This window comes from Scyliorhinus canicula, chromosome 14 (genome assembly GCF_902713615.1).
Source record: "Scyliorhinus canicula chromosome 14, sScyCan1.1, whole genome shotgun sequence".
In the NCBI taxonomy this organism is placed as follows: Eukaryota; Metazoa; Chordata; class Chondrichthyes; order Carcharhiniformes; family Scyliorhinidae; genus Scyliorhinus; species Scyliorhinus canicula.
The window spans coordinates 17,944,092-17,963,100 of record NC_052159.1 but is presented as its reverse complement, the minus strand read 5'-3'; the positions used below and the strand labels follow the sequence as shown (position 1 = coordinate 17,963,100).

Here is a 19,009-nt window from a genome sequence, read left to right as displayed (position 1 = left end):
CATGCTGGCACGGCTGCGATTTCAACATGTAATATATACTGCACGCATTTAATTAAAGCCCTTGTACTTTACAAGGTGTTTAATCCATTTTAGGTGTTGCGTATAACATTGAACCCCTCAGAATTTAAATGAGGTTTTTATTGACTTTAATGAAAAGACAGACTTAAATTTGTAACAGTGACTACCAGGTCCCTGAAAGCACTTTCTTTTGTTTAAAAATCTTTTTATTGGCATTTCCCATATTATAAACAGTTGTATATATACACATCACATTTTTCTCACCCGCCCTAATTTCCTTTATTATACAGAGAGGTTCAGTTTGCCCTTCATTTAACTGACCCTATGTGCATTTCATTGCCCTCTGGATCGATCTATGGTACCTCCCCCTTCCCCGTTGTCTAACCCTCCCTGCCCCCCTCCCCCCCCCCCCCCCCCCCCCGCCCCCCCCCCCCCCCCCCCCCCCCCCCCTCCCCCCGGCTTCGGCTGTGCTTTTCTTCTATTTTCCAGACAGAATGGTCTCTCGTGGTTTCTCCGCCTTCCTTCAGAATTCTACTCTCCACTCCCAGAAGGGTCTCCCTCCTCAACCTGCGTCCAGGTCAGGGTTTTTATACTCAAAGGCTCTTCCTGTTAAGGTGGAAACCCCTCCCTGTTTACCGGGAAGTTCATATACCGTGGTGGCCAAGGGGAACCAGATGGTGCACAGCCCGTGAATTCCGAGGGAGTCATAACACCACTCCCACCCCCTCCCACGCCCAAAGTCCAAAGAAACGTCCATGTCCATTGCCGGTAGCGAGGGGACCCTGGTCCGTTTTGCCGGAGGGCAGCGTCCAAGCATCAATGGAGCACGGCCGGTGCTGCGCACCAGCGGTTTCGAATGGAGAGTCTGGGCTCAACAGGCGTGGCCGGTGCTGACTTGAGAGCCAGCGCAGCAATCTCCACTTGATATTGGACATCCATTTTGGAATCACAGGCTGATAAGTCCAAGTCAAGCATCTTGGTTTCCTGGATGTCGACAGCCGGTGGAGCTGGTGGCAGCAATGGTGGCATCGGAATATGTGGGATCGGCGCATCCGGAATAGGTTCCAGTGGTTCTGGGGTGCATCGGAAGATATGGTTCATATGGTGATTAAACTCTCTGCATTGCGCCCTCACAGAATAAGAGACCGGCCCGGTCTGTGCCACAACTAAACCCAGTATCCACATGGCACCTGCTCCGAACTTCGGACATAAACCACGTCTCAGGGGGCTTAACAACGCAGTGGGGCGTGCCTGCCCGTATCTGATTCAGGTCGGTCCAGCCCAATATTTGGGGTGACCAAACTCGGCCGTGTCTAGAGGCACCACCCCATAAGCGGTTTGGCCGACGTGATCCCTCTGGTGGCGTGTGGAGCAGTCTGATAACATAAGAACTAGGAGCAGGAGTAGGCCATCTGGCCCCTCGAGCCTGATCCGCCATTCAATGAGATCATGGCTGATCTTTTGTGGACTCAGCTCCACTTTCCGGCCCGAACACCATAACCCTTAATCCCTTTATTCTTTAAAAAACAATCTATCTTTACCTTAAAAACATTTAATGAAGGAGCCTCAACTGCTTCACTGGGCAAGGAATTCCATAGATTCACAATCCTTTGGGTGAAGAAGTTCCTCCTAAACTCAGTCCTAAATCTACTTCCCCTTATTTTGAGGCTATGTCCCCCTAGTTCTGCTTTCACCCGCCAGTGGAAACAACCTGCCCGCATCTATCCTATCTGTTCCCTTCAAAATTTTAAATGTTTCTATAAGATCCCCCCTCATCCGTCTAAATTCCAACGAGTACAGTCCCAGTCTACTCAACCTCTCCTCATAATCCAACCCCTTCAGCTCTGGGATTAACCTAGTGAATCTCCTCTGCACACCCTCCAGTGCCAGTGCGTCCTTTCTCAGGTAAGGAGACCAAAACTGAACACAATACTCCAGGTGTGGCCTCACTAACACCTTATACAATTGGAACATAACCTCCCAAGTCTTAACTCCATCCCTCTAGCAATGAAGGACAAAATTTCATTTGCCTTCTTAATCACCTGTTGCACCTGTAAACCAACTTTCTGTGACTCATGCACTAGCACACCCAAGTCTCTCTGCACAGCAGCATGCTTTAATATTTTATGGTTTAAATAATAATCCCGTTTGCTGTTATTCCTACCAAAATGGATAACCTCACATTTGTCAACATTGTATTCCATCTGCCAGACCCTAGCCCATTCACTTAACCTATCCAAATCCCTCTGCAGACTTCCAGTATCCTCTACACTTTTTGCTTTACCACTCATCTTAGTGTCATCTGCAAACTTGGATACATTGCCCTTGGTCCCCAACTCCAAATCATCTATGTAAATTGTGAACAATTGTGGGCCCAACACGGATCCCTGAGGGACACCACTAGCTACTGATTGCCAACCAGAGAAACACCCATTAATCCCCACTCTTTGCTTTCTATTAATTAACCAATCCTCTATCCATGCTACTACTTTACCCTTAATGCCATGCATCTTTATCTTATGTAGCAACCTTTTGTGTGGCACCTTGTCAAAGGCTTTCTGGAAATCTAGATATACCACATCCATTGGCTCCCCGTTATCTACTGCACTGGTAATATCCTCAAAAAATTCCACTAAATTAGTTAGGCACGACCTGCCGTTTATGAACCCATGCTGCATCTGCCTAATGGGACAATTTCTATCCAGATGCCTCTCTATTTCTTCCTTGATGATAGATTCCAGCATCTTTCCTACTACCGAAGTTAAGCTCACTGGCCTATAATTTCCTGCTCTCTGCCTACCTCCTTTTTTAAACAGTGGTGTCACGTTTGCTAATTTACAATTCACCGGGACCACCCCAGAGTCTAGTGAATTTTGGTAAATCATCACTAGTGCATCTGCAATTTCCCTAGCCATCTCTTTTAGCACTCTGGGATGCATTCCATCAGGGCCAGGAGACTTGTCTACCTTTAGCCCCATTAGCTTGCCCACCACTACCTCCTTAGTGATAACAATCCTCTCAAGGTCCTCACCTGTCATAGCCTCATTTCTATCAGTCATTGGCATGTTATTTGTGTCTTCCACTGTGAAGACCGACCCAGTTCAGTTCCTCAGCCATTTCCTCATCTCCCATTATTAAAACTCCCATTTTAAAACTTAATAAAACTGTGGAGGAGTTTCATTAAAACTCCTCCACAGCACCGATGTCATCTCTTACTATTGCCCGGATGTCATCCTTAAATAACAGAGCTACGCCACCTCCCTTACCATCCACTCTGTCCTTCCGAATAGTTTGATACCCTCGGATATTTAACTCCCAGTCGTGACCATCCTTTAACCATGGTTCAGTAATGGCCACTAAATCATAGTCAGTCACGATGATTTGCGCCACCAACTCATTTACTTTATTCCGAATACTACGAGCATTCAGGTAAAGTACACTTATGTTGGTTTTTTTACCTCTGTTTTGAATCTTAACATCTCCAGTTTTATTCCTTTTAGTATTACTGGTCCTAATCACTGAGCTCTCCTCAGGCACTGTACCTTGTACTGTCGCACTTTTTGATTTTTGACTGTCTTCTCTGCCTTGCACTTTCCCCCTTACTTCCTTTTGCTTCTGTCCCTGTTTTACTACCTACCAACTTCCTGCATTAGTTCCCATCCCCCTGCCACATTAGTTTAAACCCTCCCCAACAGCTCTAGCAAACACCCCCCCAGGACATCGGTTCCAGTCCTGCCCAGGTGCAGACCGTCCGGTTTGTACTGATCCCACCTCCCCCAGAACCGGTCCCAATGCCCCAGGAATTTGGCAGGGCTATAGTCCTCCTTCAATCCCTCCTTCTTGCACCATCTCTCAAGCCACGCATTCATCCTATCTATCCTGACATTCCTACTCTGACTAGCTCATGGAACAGGTAGCAATCCTGAGATTACTACCTTTGAGGTCCTACTTTTTAGTTTAACTCCTAACTCCATGAATTCAGCTTGTAGGACCTCATCCCATTTTTTACCTATATCGTTGGTGCCTATGTGCACCACGACAGCTGGCTGTTCACCCTCCGCCCCCAAGAATGTCCTGCAGCCGCTCCGAGACTTCCCTGACCCTTGCACCAGGGAGGCAACATACCATCCTGGAGTCTCGATTGCGTCCACAGAACCGCCTGTCTATTCCCCTTACAATCGAGTCCCCTATCACTATAGCCCTGCCATTTTTCTTCCTACCCTGCTGCGCAGCAGAGCCAGCCACGGTGCCATGAACCTTGATGCTGTCTTCCCCTGGTGAGCCATCTCCCCCAACAGTATCCAAAGCGGTATATCTGTTTTGCAGGGAGATGCCCGCAGGGGACACCTGCACTGCCTTCCTACTCTTGCCCTGATTTTGGTCACCCATTTGCTATCTCTCTCAGTAACTTTCACCTGCGGTGTGACCAACTAGCTAAACGTGCTATCCACGACCTCCTCAGCATCGCGGATGCTCCAAAGCGAGTCCATCCGCAGCTCCAGAGCTGTCAAGCGGTCTAACAAGAGCTGCAACTGAACACACTTCTTGCACGTGAAAGAACCAGGGACAGTGTACCTTTCCCTGAGCTCCCACATCGCACACGAGGTGCATGACACGGGTCTGGGATCTCCTGCCATGTCTTAAACCTTAGGTAAACTTATACAACTACAATTTCAAAATAAAAATAAATAAATTAGACAATGAGAAGAAAAACTACTTACCAGTCACTTACCAGGGTTAAAAAGCACCTCCGAAAAAGCACCTTCTCCCACTCTGCACCGAATTACCTCACTGCAAGTTGCAATTTCCACTCTGGGTGTGCTTCACTCACTCAGGCTGTGTCTTCTCAACTTGCGCAAGCTTACTGAATGCGCTTTCTGTCGGTCTTTTATGCAGACCTCAGCTAACTGATGACTCAAAACTACTTAAACTTCAAAGAGAAGAATACAAGAAGACAAGAACCGGGCTAACCTGGTCTCTCAAGTTCCGCTGGTCTGCTTTTTCTTTTATAATTTAGAGTACCCAATTACTTTTTGAGTTTCTAATTGTTTTTAGTTTTTTTCCAATTAAGGGACAATTTATCGTGGCCAATTCACCTAGCCTGCACATCATTGGGTTGTGGGGGTGAAACCCATGCAGACACGGGGAAAATGTGCAAACTCCACACGGACAGTGACCCAGAGCTGGGATTCGAACCCGGGTCCTCAGCGCCGCAGTCCCAGTGCCAACCACTGCGCCACTGGCTCGTTGGTCTCGGGGTAAGATTCTTGCTTCGGGGGTTGTAATGCACGAAAATGTGAGAGGTCCCGGGTTCAAATCCCAGATGAGCCCTCTGATGTCAGGGCAGCACGGTAGCACAGGTGGATAGCACTGTGGCTTCACAGCACCATGGTCCCAGGTTCAATTCCCTACTGGGTCACTGGCTGTGCGGAGTCTGCACGTTCTCCCCGTGTCTGCGTGGGTTTCCTCTGGGTGTACGGTTTCCTCCCACAGTCCAAGATGTGCAGGTTAGGTGGATTGGTCATGATAAATTGCCCTTAGTGACCAAAAAAGGATAGATGAGGTTATTTGGCTATGGGGATAGGGCGCAAGTGAGGGCTTAAGTGGGTCGTGCAGACTTGATGGGCTGAATGGCCTCTGTCTGCACTGTATGTTCTATGTTCTATATGCCGCCCTTGGTCTGCTTTTTCATACCTCGCTTGAATGTCTGTCTGGACCACCTGCTCTGCCAAACCATTATTATGGTGCTGTCGCACGTGACAAATGCCATTGGCGGCCATGAAGATCCCAAACTCTGTACTTGTAAAGGCTTCCCAATTGTCAGAGACTAGTATTTCGGGAATGCCGTGGGTGCAGACTGTTTAGCACAAATGCTACATTTCGGCCTTCGTGGTGGTGGCTTGCATCGGGTGGACTTCAACCATTGAGTGGGCGACCACTAATATCAAAAACATCGCCCCCTGATAGGGTTTGACAAAATCGATGTGGAGGCGAGACAAGGGCTGGCCCGATCCCTCCCATGGATGCAGCGATGCTGCCAGTGAGTGCCGTCTTCTTGGCATGGTCCACAATGTTGAGCCAACTTTTCAATGTCCGAATTGATCCCAGGCCACCAAACGTAGCTGTGGGCCAGCATCTTTATCTTGGCCAACCCTGAGTATCCATTATGGAAGTCACCAAGCAGTCAATATTGATACCTTTCTGGGCATGATCAGCAATACAAGCGGTTGGCAAACTTGTGTGAATCATTTATAACTTTGCTTCAGTGTAGATATTATGTGCATCAGGATTCTATCAACCACAGCAAATTATATTCTTCTGAACCAACAACAATGCAGCTGTACCACCTGTGAAAACGTGAAAACTTTCACCAAATTTGAAACTTGAGTCTTCAGTATTGAAAATGATTTTGGCATCATCCACAAACACCAGTTCAAATCACTGAAAGTATTAACTTCAGTGTAGAAGTATCTGGTTATGATCAATTGGCCAGAAGCAGCCTCACCGTCCACAACCCTTCAAATATTCATGCAGGCCATGCCCTCATGCAGCAAGACCTAGACAACACTCAGGTTCAGGCTAAGTGGCAAGTAATATTCATGCCAGACAAGTGCCAGCAATGACCACCTGAAATGAAATGAAAATTAAATGAAAATTGCTTATTGTCACAAGTAGGCTTCAAATGAAGTTACTGTGAAAAGCCCCTAGTCACCACATTCCGGCACCTGTTCGGGGAGGCTGGTACGGGAATTGAACCGTGCTGCTGGCCTGCCTTGGTCTGCTTTAAAAGCCAGCGATTTATCCCTGTGCTAAACCAGCCTCATACAATCCCCCCTGATTATTAATGGTGACAAAGCGGTGGGAGTCGGGATGCAGAACCAACTGCAAATATGCATGTCTTATGTCGAGCTTTGTGAAAATCCTGCCCCTGCTGAACGTGGCGTAAAGGTCCTCAATCCGGGGAACCGTGAGAGATGTCATCGCCACACAGGCATACGGAACTATCAGGCTTTACTACAGGCACCACCGGGGCGGCCTAGCCAGCGAACTGAATACCCAGGCTCTCTAGACAGTCTAACTTGGCGCCCACATTCGGCCGTAAAGCATACGGTCCGGTCAAGCCCGGAAATAGCGGGGTTGTGCCACAGGATCCATGCTAATTCTGGCCACTCCACCTTTTATTGTCCCTAAGCCATCTTGAAAGACCTCAAGGAACTTTGTCAAAACTCCTTCCGGGCCATTCGGGTGCATCTGGCAGACTCCCTGTCAGCATAATTTAAGATTTCTGCTGACGAGGGAAGGACTTCGATGGAGGGACACTGAGGAGATCGGGGGTGGAGGCCGCCGTGTAGTGGGTCAGAGGAGGTGCGGCGCATGGGCCGGAGGCAGGCCCAAGGGGATGGCTGATTGGCTGGGGGGTCTTTGCCCCTCCCACTAGGCTGATCACCTGTAATGTTCGGGGTTAAATGGGCCGGTAAAGAGGGCACGTGTGTTTACACACTTGAGAGGAGTGAAGGCGGACGTGGTAATGCTGCAGGAGGCGCACCTTAAAGTAGTGGACCAGGTCAAGCTGAGGAAAGGCTGGTTTAGTCAGGTTTTCCACTCAGGGTTGGATACAAAGACTAGAGGGGTTGCGATTCTGATTAACAAGCGGGTGGCATTTGAGGTGGGAAGAATAGTTTCGGATGTGGGAGGTTGATATATCATGGTTAGCGGCAAGCTGCAGGGGACGAAGGCAGTGCTGGTCAATGTATATGCGCCAAATTGGGATGACGGGGATTTTATAAAGAGGGTGCTAGGGAAGATTCCGGACCTGGACTCGCACAAGCTGATTATGGGAGGGGATTTTAATAGTTATTGATCCAGGCCTGGATCGGTCATGCTCGAGAACGGGCAGGGTGCCAGCAATGGCAAAGGAGCTGAAAGGGTTCATGGAGCAGATGGGGGGCTGGATCCATGGAGATTTAGGCAGCCGAGGGCGAAGGAATTTTCTTTTTACTCCCACGTACACAATGTGTATTCCCGGATAAATTTCTTTGTCGTGGGTAGGGCCCTATTGGCGGGGTTGGTGGACACGGGGTATTCGGCGATTACAATCACAGACCATGCCCCACACTGGGTGGACCTGCAGGTGAGTATGGATAGCAAGCAGCGGCCACAACGGAGGTTGGATGTAGGACTATTGGCGGACGAAGCAGTGTCCTAGAGGCTAAGGAAGTGCATGCTGAATTACTTGCAGGGAAACAATACTGGGGTCTGGGGAGCGCTGAAGGCAGTGGTGAGAGGAGAGCTGATCTCGATCCGGGCTCACAGGTACAGGACCGATAGGGCAGAAACGGATCGACTGATAAGAGATTCTACGAGTTGAGAGGAGGTATGCAGAGGCTCCAGAGGCAGGGCTTTTGAGGGAACGTCGGAGGCTACAAGCGGAATTTGGTTTGTTAACCACTGGGAGGGCAGTGGAACAGCTCAGAAAGGCGAAGGGGGTGCTTTACGAGCACGGTGAGAAGGCCAGCAGGATGCTTGCAACAGCAGATACGAAAGAGGGAGGCAGCTAGAGAAATAGGGAAAGTTACTGATGGGGATGGGAACTTAGTTGGGGACTCGGCGGGGGTGAGTAAGGCCTTTCGGGACTTTTATAGCAGGTTGTGTAGGTCGGAAACGCCTGCGGGGCCGGAGGGGATGAGGCACTTCTTGGATGGGCTGACTTTTCCAAAGGTGGATGGGGAGCTGGCAGAAGGGCTGGCGGCCCCGATCGGGCTGGAGGAGATAGTGGAGGGTCTGAAGACCATGCAGTCGGGTAAGCTCCGGGACCAGATGGGTACCCAGCCAAGTTCTATAAAAAGTTCCCCAGAATATTGGGGCCGGTGCTGATGAAGGTCTTTAACGAGGCTAAGGAAAGAGGGGCTCTGCCCCAGACGATGTCACGGGCCATGATTTCGCTCATTCTGAAACGGGACCAGCACCCGGAACCATGTGGGTCTTACAGGCCGATTTCTTTGCTGAACGTAGATGCCAAACCTCTGGCCAAAATCTTGTCCTCCAGGATTGAGGACTGTGTACCTGACGTTATAGTGGAGGATCAAACGGGGTTCGTTAAGGGCAGGCAGCTGGTGGCCAATGTACGAAGGCTGCTAAATGTGATGATCATGCCCCCGGAAGGCAGGGAGGCTGAAGTAGTGGTTGCGATGGACGCGGAGAAAGCCTTTGACCGGGTTGAGTGGGATTATTTATGGGAGGTGCTGGAGCGGTTTGGATTTGGGAGGGGCTTTATTAACTGGGTTAGGCTTCTGTACCAGGCTCCGGTTGCAAGTGTACAAACAGGACGACTTCGGACTATTTCAGACTGCACCGGGGAACGAGACGAAAGCCCCCTCTCTCCACTGCTGTTTGCGTTGGCGATAGAGCCACTGGCAATTGCTCTGAGGGCCTCAAGGGGCTAGCCCAGGGGGGGTGGACACAGAGTCTCGCTGTATGCGGACGACCTCCTGTTGTATGACTCAGACCCAATAGAGGGGATGGAAGAAATTATGGGAATTCGGCCAGTTTTCGGGGTATAAGCTCAATATGGGGAAGAGCGAGATGTTTGCGGTCCAGGCGAGAGGTCAGAAGAGGCGACTGGAGGAACTGCCATTCAGAATAGGGAGGGGACAGTTTCAGGTACCTGGGTATCTAAGTGGCACGGCATTGGGACCAGCTACATAAATTTAACTTGGCCCGGTTGGTGGATCAGATGAAGGAGGATTTCCGGAGATGGGATGCGCTCCCGTTTTCACTGGTGGGCAGAGTTCAATCGTTAAAAATGGCAGTCCTCCCGAGATTCCTATTCGTTTTCCAATGCCTCACCATCTTCATTCCGTGGTCCTTTTTTAAGCGGATGAATAAGATTATTGTGGGCTTTGTGAGGGGGTGGGGGGCAAGCCTCCGCGAGTGAAGAGGGCAATGCTCGAGTGGAGTCGGGGGGGTGGAGGGCTGGTGCTGCCGAATTTCAGCAATTACTACTGGGCAGCTAACATAGCCATGATGCGGAGGTGGCTGGTGGGGGAGGTGGGGGGGGGGGGGGGGTAGCCGGCATTGGTGCGCATGGAGACGGCTTCTTGTAAGGTCACAAGTCTGGGGGCGTTGGTAACAGCGCATCTGCCGTTGCCGCCGGCGCAGTACTCCAGCAGTCCAGTGGTGGTGGCAGCCCTGAGAGTCTGGGGGCAGTGGGGGAGACATGTGGGAGCAGAGGGGGCATCGGTCTGGTCCCCAATCTGCAATAATCACCGGTTCGCCCGGGGGAGGATGGATGGGGGGTTCCGAATTTGGGGGAGAGCGGGGATTGAGAGGATGGGGGACTTGTTTATAGAAGGAAGCTTCCTGCGTCTGAGGGGGCTGGAGGAGAAGTTTGTATTGGTGGGGGGAAATTAATTCCGATATTTACAGGGGCAGGACTTTTGCAGAGGCAGGTACCAACCTTCCACTCCTGCCGCTAAGGGGGATTCAGGATAGGGTGGTTTCTAGAGGATGGATAGGAGAGGGGAGCGTCTCTGCCAGGGGCCCTGTTCCTTGGGCCTTTGATAAGCCGCCCGGTGCTCAGTTGGATTCCCCAGTCTCAGTACGGCCATCCCTTGGAGCTCTTGCATGCACTACTCCGTGCTTTCACGGGAGATGGCTATCTCTACTGTCCGTTGCAAGGTTAGGCCAGCTTCTGCCGAATGTTTTTGCAGGGTCCCTGTGTTGCGGATGCCGCAGATGAATCTTCTCTCATAGTGATTCAATCAAAGTTCAGCGAGCTTTCAATCCCGCCAAACAAAATCACTGCTGGATTCTCCATGGGCCTGGGCGACCATATGAAACCGGAACCAGCAAACGATAATTAACGGTTTTGGGTTAAAGTGCTTCCCAACCAAGGCCACCAATCCGGCGAAAGACCACAAATCGTGGTGCATCCGGGTGGGTCAGGCTCTTTATGATCCTGTAGGTACGCAGGCCCACCAACAGCCATCAATAAGGCCACAGATTGCTGCTCATCTCCGACAATCGCATTCATCCTGAAAAAGTACTGCATACGTTCGATATACTGAGTCGAGTTATCGGTACTCACATCGAACGTTTCCAACTTCCCAATATGCGGCATCTCGGTCAGTTGAATAGGGGCTTCTGGAAGCCTAAACGAGATGGTCTGGGTACGAAGTGCGCGTTGCCTGCAGCAACTCCATCCCATCCTCGTCGCCCTACGGAGCGAACACACAGGAACAAATGGTTCGGTACAAACAAACACAGATTTATTTCCTTCACAACTTTACTCTCCACTCCCTGAAGGGTCTCGAACTTGCTTCGAGGTTGGGGTTTTTATATTCTGAGCCTCCCCGTCAGAGGGGAAGTCCCGCTCTGTTTACCGGGGAAGTTCGTATTCCGTGGAGGTCACAGAGAACTGGATGGTGCACACCTGGTGATCTCCGAGGGAGTCACACCAGTGATAACGACCAGACTAACTTGCTTTCTGTGATGTTGATGGAGGGATAAATATTGGCCAGGACACTTCTTTGGGAAGTGTTGTGGGATTTTTACATTCACTGACTGATTAAACAGTGCCTCAGTATTACATTTTATCTGAAAAAAGGCATCTCTGGCAATTCTGCACTCCCTCAGTCTGGGTTCTGAAGGATATATTAGACTCGAAACGTTTACTGTTTCTTTCACTACATATTACATATATGACAGGTTCATATTATAGAACGAAAACTGACCACTTGCGACAACCTTAGAGAAACCTATACAACACTATCACAGTCAAAGATTACTGATAGAGTGAGGCACATAATCTGATTTAAAACTGAACATTTGAAGTAATTCAAAGTTTAATATACAGGAGTAAATCGGGAGATTTCATGTGACTCATTTGAATAAAGCCGTTAGTTCTGATACCAATTCTACTGTATTGTGTAGGACTCTATTTTACGTTCTCATAAGAATCGGTAGTCCAGTTGGTGGGAGGTGTCAAAATACAACTTTATTATTGTTAATTACTCAATTGAATAAGAACTGAATAAAAACTTAGAAACAAAATATCAAGCAATACATTAAAAAAAAATCAAGCACATGGCAAAAAGCATAAAGCACAAAAATAAATCACTTTAACACAAAGATAGATGATTCAAGAATTCAGGAAAAAAGACCTCGACCACGAGGTGCTACTTTTGCCTTTGATTGTTCCTATGTTTAGGAACAGTCATCAACACTGGAATAGGCAAGCCTTGAAAGAGTTACAAGCACTTTTGGCTAATAGTAAGAACTGCATATACCTGGTGGAGGTATTTGATTAAGCAAATACAGAAGAACCATTTTAGGACTGCTTGCCATTCTTTTTGATCATCAGAAACAAAACATACATAGCAAAAATGATTACAAAGTACATGACCAAGCCTTGCACCACTGAGGCGCCCAAGGACCCTAGACATCCAGCACCAGAGGGTGCTGGAATCGGGTTGCTTGGGTTTTTCAACCTACTCCTGGATGTGTTTTGCCAAATCAATGATCTCTTCAGAGCTATCTGGAAAGTAAGCACAACATTGTGACCCAATCAGGGCACATGTCCCACCTCTCTTGGCGAGAATTTAATCAACAGTCATTCGATTTTGCAAGGACACAGTACAGATAACTTACATTTCATCAGAAATCTTGGACAGGGCTGTGGAGGTATCATGAGCTATCTTTACTATGAGTGCCAGTTTATTAAACTCTTCGGCTACCTTGGCATCCCTGTAAAAAGTAACAAAGCAAACAACCTACCACATGCAGTAATGGCACGCTTACTTCTTCTCCTACTATTTCTAATAGAGTTGTTAATCAAACATTGGACACTACTTAAATTGACTGGTGCCTATCAAAACTAGCTCAGCATCGACGTGCACAGTCTTAGGAAAATTACTGGATATATTTTCTCACACTTTTTTATGTTTCACAGCTTGGCAGAGACCTTACAAACTGATCAGTTGATTAGACAGAGAACAATACATTCTCAGTGCTGAGTACACTGAAATACAATCATTAATTTATTATATGAGACACTTTAGTTCCCACAGTCAAACCACTTTTAATATTTAGCACTCTTCAGCTATATGTATTCAACTAGCCCCTATATGAATAAAACTCGACTCTATCATACTGTCCTGTCCTACTGAACCAGTAGGCAGGGATCACGGTTTAATACCACAAATAGATACCACTTAATACCACAGTTCAGAGCTGATTTAGCACAGGACTAAATAGCTGGCTTTTAAAGCAGATGAGGGCAGCCAGCAGCACGGTTCAATTCCCGTTCCAGCCTCCCCGAACAGGCGCCGGAATGTGGCGACTAGGGGCTTTTCACAGTAACTTCATTTGAAGCCTACTTGTGACAATAAGCGATTTTCATTTTCAAAGAAAACACCTCCGAGAATGAAGCACTTATGCAATGCAATCCCAACCTCGCTTACATGCTTAAGTATATGGTCAAAGTCCAAATCCTTTTGATGCCGTAGGAAAATGAGCAAACAGCCAAATAAACTAAATTTATGATGTAAAACTCTATGCAATTCAAGGTGATAGCAATGATTTACATGCATCTGGGCTGGTTTAGCTCTCTCGGCTAAATCGCTGGCTTTGAAAGAAGACCAAGCAGGCCAGCAGCACGGTTCCATTCCTGTACCAGCCTCCCCGGACAGGCGCCAGAATGTGGCGACTAGGGGTTTTTCACAGTAACTTCATTGAAGCCTACTCGCAACAATAAGCGATTTTCATTTCATTTCATTTTTTTTTCATTTGTCACTCAATCTCTATGTGCAATAGTTTAAGTATATAATTCTAGCCTGCAATTAAAAAACAGGGACCAATCATTTACTCATTTAATTTATTTTGCAGAAATCACAATGCTGCCATGATTTTAACTGACAATAATGCCCACCTCCATCGGAATCAAGTGTTCGTTTGGTAACAAATACATTTTTCCCTTCATTTAAGAAAAAGACCACCATTTATTAGTTAATTGCAACAAGAAAATTATTGCTTTATGCACAAGATGGCATCCAGAAGAGTTTCTGTGTACTTGACCTCGACGTTTGTGAAGCCGTGTTTATGTAAGAGCTTTTTGTATTCTGACCCACTCCTCTCTCTCCGCTCGCTTTGCAAAAACATGTCGAGGGATTGCAGTACGGCTCTGTTGGACTTGGTCTTCTGGTCACACAACACAAGCTCAGCCAGTAATAGACCACATCCTAAAAATAGTCAGAACAGTTTAATCAATCAGTGAAAGTTCAGAACAATTTAAATCGATGAGAAACATTTCACAACAATTTAATCAGCAGTGTGGCGTACTGAACTGGACACAACATTCCAGCTGAGGCTGAACTCCTGTCTTATACACATTTAATGTAACCTTGCTCTTGCATTTTAGTACTATATAATAAATCCTCGGATACTGGATGCTTTATTAACCATTCTCTGAACCTGCCCTGCCACCATCAACGGCTGCTGCACAGAAACACTCAGATTCTGGTCCTGCTCCTCTGCTCCTGGACTTTCTTCAGGATTGTACCCTTTATGTTACATGTCTCTCCACGTTCTTCCTATCAAAATGAATCGTTTCACATTTCCTCGGATTGAACTTCATCTGCCCATTCCATCAACTAGTTTATGGTTCCTTTGAAATTCCAAACTATCCTCCTCACAGTTCACAATGATTCCAAGTTTTGTATTATCCGTACATTTTGAAATTGTGTCTTCACGTTAGGTTCAGGTCATTAATATATATCAGGAAAAGCAAGTGTCCCTACATTAATCCCGGGTGAAACCTTCCTCCAGCTGGAAAAACATCCATTAACCAGTACTCTCCATTTCCTGCCACTCAGCCAATTTCATATCCAGGTTGCTGCATGGAATTCCACATCCATGTTGCTTTATTCTATGAGCTACAATTTTGCTCACAGATCTGTTGTGCGGCACTGTATCAAATATCTTTTGGAAGTCCGTGCATATCACAACAACCATTGTCAATCCTTTTCTGTTACCTCATCAAAAGCCTCCAGCAAACCAGTTATACACAATTTTCCCTTAAGGCATCCGTGATGGCTTTCCTTAATTAACCTCACTTTGTCCGTGTGACTATTAATTTCATCCCAAATAATTGCTTCCAGAGTTTTCCCACCACTGAAATTAAACTGACTGGCCTGGAGTTGCTGGCCTTATCTTTACATCTGGGGCAGGATTCTCCGTTTGGGAGACTATGTAGCTCAGTGGGCTAGACAGCTGGTTTGTGATGCAGAGCAAGGCCAGCAGCGCGGGTTCACATCCCGTACCGGCTGAGAATTCTGAATTCTCCCTCCGTGTACCTGAACAGGCGCCGGAATATGGCGACTAGGGGCTTTTCACAGTAACTTCATTGCAGCGTTAATGTAAGCCTACTTGTGACAATAAAAATATTATTATTATGTTCTCCCACCAGACGTGAATTGCTCCTGGTTTGCGCTGGCATTAGGATCGGCGCCCAGGTGCGATTCCGTGCCCTTGCGAGGCTAATTTATGCATGGCGGGGAGCGCATGCGATTTTGTTCCGAATTCGACTATTGGACCGCCAATACAGATGTCCAGTGGCTGCCCTTCCTCCCCACTGACAAGGGCATCCTCCCATAATGTTTCTAAACATCTAGCTCTGATTGACAACTCCTGACCACATTAAAAGTAGTTAAGTGCTTCCTACTGAGAAAACTAAGTGAAAGCACTTAACTCATAGATGTGTATAAACATTGTGGTCAAGTTCAAAGGAGGGTATTTGAGATTCATTCAAACGCGAAGGGAAATGAAAATAAACAGGTACCTGGAAGCTACTACCCTGTCAATTGAAGTCTACTAAAAGCTATTTCTCTTTGAAACTGAATAGGCGCATTGCAGATCAAAGAATCTGAAGGGGTTTAAAGCATTGTTGTGTATTTTATTTCTGTGAAATAACAGCTGCTGCTTTTCGCACCTGTCTGAGGCAGCAGGCACAAGGCAGGTAAGTAAAAAAAGCATTAATTTTTTACTGTTTCTGCCTGAAATGCTGTTTAGCTTTCAGGCAGGGGTAACTGATCGGGGGCCTGATGGTCTCTGGTGGGGAGGACTGAAGAGGATCTCTGGTGGTGGTGGTGGGGGTGGTCTGGTGAGCGGGTCTGATGGGAGAGTTGGGAATAAGATGGGCAGGATTGGCAATGTGGCGGGAGGGTGCTCTTGATTTACTTTGGGCGCACCAACATGAAGCACTTATTCCCTTGGCCCACCATGTCAGAGCTACGCTGGAAAATACTTGCGCCAATCCACACTGGCGTGAATCCCAGCCGAAAGGGCCGCAGCATCATGGGGATGTGGAGAATCCGATATTTAAAATTTTAGAAGAATGAGGGGATGCGATAGAGTTATACAAAATATTAAGAGGGACTGATAAAGCAAATGTAAACCAAATGTTCCTCCTTGTGGGGCAATCTAGAATGAGAGGTCACACATTTCGGTTGAGAGGTAGTAGATTTAAAACTGAGATGAGGAGGACCTACTTCTCGCAGAGGGTAGTGAAGTTGTGGAACTCGCTGTATGGTGGAGTGTGAATCAGTATGTGGTTTCAAGGAGGAAATAGATACATTTCTGATTTTAAAAATGGGTTAAAGGGATATAGGGAACAGGCAGGGAGGTAGATTTGGGGCTAGGAAAAGATCAGCCATTGACAAAGACTCATCGGACTCGAAATGTTAGCTTTTGTCTCTCCCTACAGATGCTGCCAGACTTGCTGAGATTTTTCAGCATTTTCTCTTTCGTTTTAGCCATGATCTGATTGAATAGTGGAGCAGGCTCAAAGGGCTAAATTGCCTACTTCTGCTGCTGATTCCCATGTTTCTATGTTCCAGCCCATTAATAGGTTGCAAATTGGTTCAAATGACCCATTTGCATCCTTCCGTCGGCACAGAAAGAAAACCTCAATGCCGCCACGAGTGGGGGAATCGGAGCATCGCAAAGGGATTGCCGCACGATTTTGCCCGACGCGAGATTCTCCGCAACATCGGAAACTCCGCTAATGGTGGCAGAGTTCACAATGAGGTGTAGAATCCTGGCCCTGTTTTTGAACGAGCGCGTAATATTTGCAATTCTCCAATCCCCGGAGTGTAACGAAGACTGAAAAATTATGACCAGTGTCTCTGCAATTTCTACTCTCACTTCCCTCAAAATCCTTGGATGCACTTCATCTGGTCCTGGTCAATTTTTAAGTACAATCCAATGCCTCCCATTTAAACCCATCTCGGGCTGGATTCTCCACTCTGGAGTCAATGTGCTCTTGCTCCAGGGAGCTATGGGTCGGTTTGTTCTATACCTTGACTGTGTGTTAGAACTTTCTCCTCTTTCGCCTTCATGTAGCATGTTAGATCTGTAGAGTTAGGTCTGTGCAAAAAATGCATAGGGTAGGGCATGGAGGAAAAGATAGCATAGTGGTTAGGTTACTCCACTAGTAATTTAGAGGTTTGGGCGAAACATCTAGAGGTTAGCTAAAAAAAAACTGGAATAAAAATATAGTATAAGCCATGGTAACAATTAAGCGACTGGATTGTTGTACAAACACATATACTTTGTCAACGTGGTTTCTGGCATAGACACAAATGGCCTGAATAACATCCTCTGATGTTGCAATGCCAATGAATAATTGTTTGTTTACAAACAAGTTGTACAAAAAGAGCAGGAGCTACTGACAAAATAAAAAGTTTCTATATTAAAAGCAGCAATAGGAATTTTGCCAAGAATGGAGAATTTTAGGTTCAAGGAAAGACTGGTTAGGCTGAGGTTGTTTTCTTTGGATGAAAGGAGGAAGAGGGGTTGTTTAACTGAGGTAGTCAATTCCTGCCGGTCGACGAGCAGGTTCCTGCAAATCCCCGCCTAGTGTGAAATCGCGAACAGTGAACTGCGCGGAGTTGGCACATGTACAATGCACACTATGTGGGAACGACGTGGGAAAGGTGGGAGTTTAACATTCTAACTCGTGGATGGGTGAAGTGTTGGGTCTGCGAACCGTGATTACGCGTACAACTACATTTGTGTGGGTAAACGAATTTGCAGTAGAAGGGGTCGCAAACAGTGGGAATTGAGGGCCACATTTCGAGTTGCTAATAATATCAAGGGAGATATTCAATAATAATAATTTTTATTAGTGTCACAAGTAAGGGCAGCATGGTGGCCTAGTGGTTAGCACAACCGCCTCACGGCGCTGAGGTCCCAGGTTCGATCCCGGCTCTGGGTCACTGTCCGTGTGGAGTTTGCACATTCTCCCCGTGTCTGCGTGGGTTTCGCCCCCACAACCCAAAAATGTGCAGAGTAGGTGGATTGGCCACGCTAAATTGCCCCTTAGTAGAAAAAATAATTGGGTAATCTAAATTTATTAAAAAAAAAAAAAAAAAATTAGTGTCACAAGTAGGCTTACATTAACATTGCAATGAGGTTACTGTGAAAAGCCCCTATGAAAAGCCACATTACTATGAAAAGCCACATTACTATGAAAAGCCACATTACTATGAAAAGCCGCACTCAGGCACCAGTTCGGGTACACAGAGGGAGAATTTAGAATGTCCAAATAACCTAACCTGCACATCTTTCGGGACTTGTGGGAGGAAACCAGAGCACCCGGAGGAAACCCACGCAGACACGGGGAGAAAGTGCAGACTCCGCACAATGACCCAAGTCGGGAATCGAACCCGGGTCCCTGGCGCTGTGAAGCAACAGTAATAGCCACTGTGCTACCATGCCACCCCACACGGAAGGACCTTTTCCCCTTAGCCAAGAGGTCAATAACCAGGAACAAAAAACTGATAGAATGGAGGGATGGTCAAGTGAAAATATTTTCATTCGGGTAGTGTGGGTCTGGAACTCACTGCTTCAACGGATGGTAGAAGCTGAAATCATCATTGCAGTTAAAAAATATATTTGGATATGAACTTGAATTGCCAAACTTAAAGGGTTATGG

General features: G+C 47.1%; 1 protein-coding gene and 1 long non-coding RNA gene across 2 annotated transcripts in view; one reads left to right on the top strand and one right to left on the bottom strand.

Annotated features, from left to right (window-relative positions):
* The window catches only part of LOC119977333, a 68,340-nt gene that overhangs the window by 31,467 nt on the left and 17,864 nt on the right, over positions 1-19,009 (top strand). The gene's annotated exons all lie outside the window — the stretch shown is intronic.
* Positions 11,997-19,009, bottom strand: part of asmtl (acetylserotonin O-methyltransferase-like) — a 71,000-nt gene continuing 63,987 nt past the window's right edge. Inside the window, exon 14 of the mRNA XM_038818116.1 lies at positions 11,997-14,255. Coding sequence (XP_038674044.1) covers positions 14,041-14,255 — 215 coding nt within the window. The 3' untranslated portion in view covers positions 11,997-14,040. The remainder of the gene's footprint in view (positions 14,256-19,009) is intronic.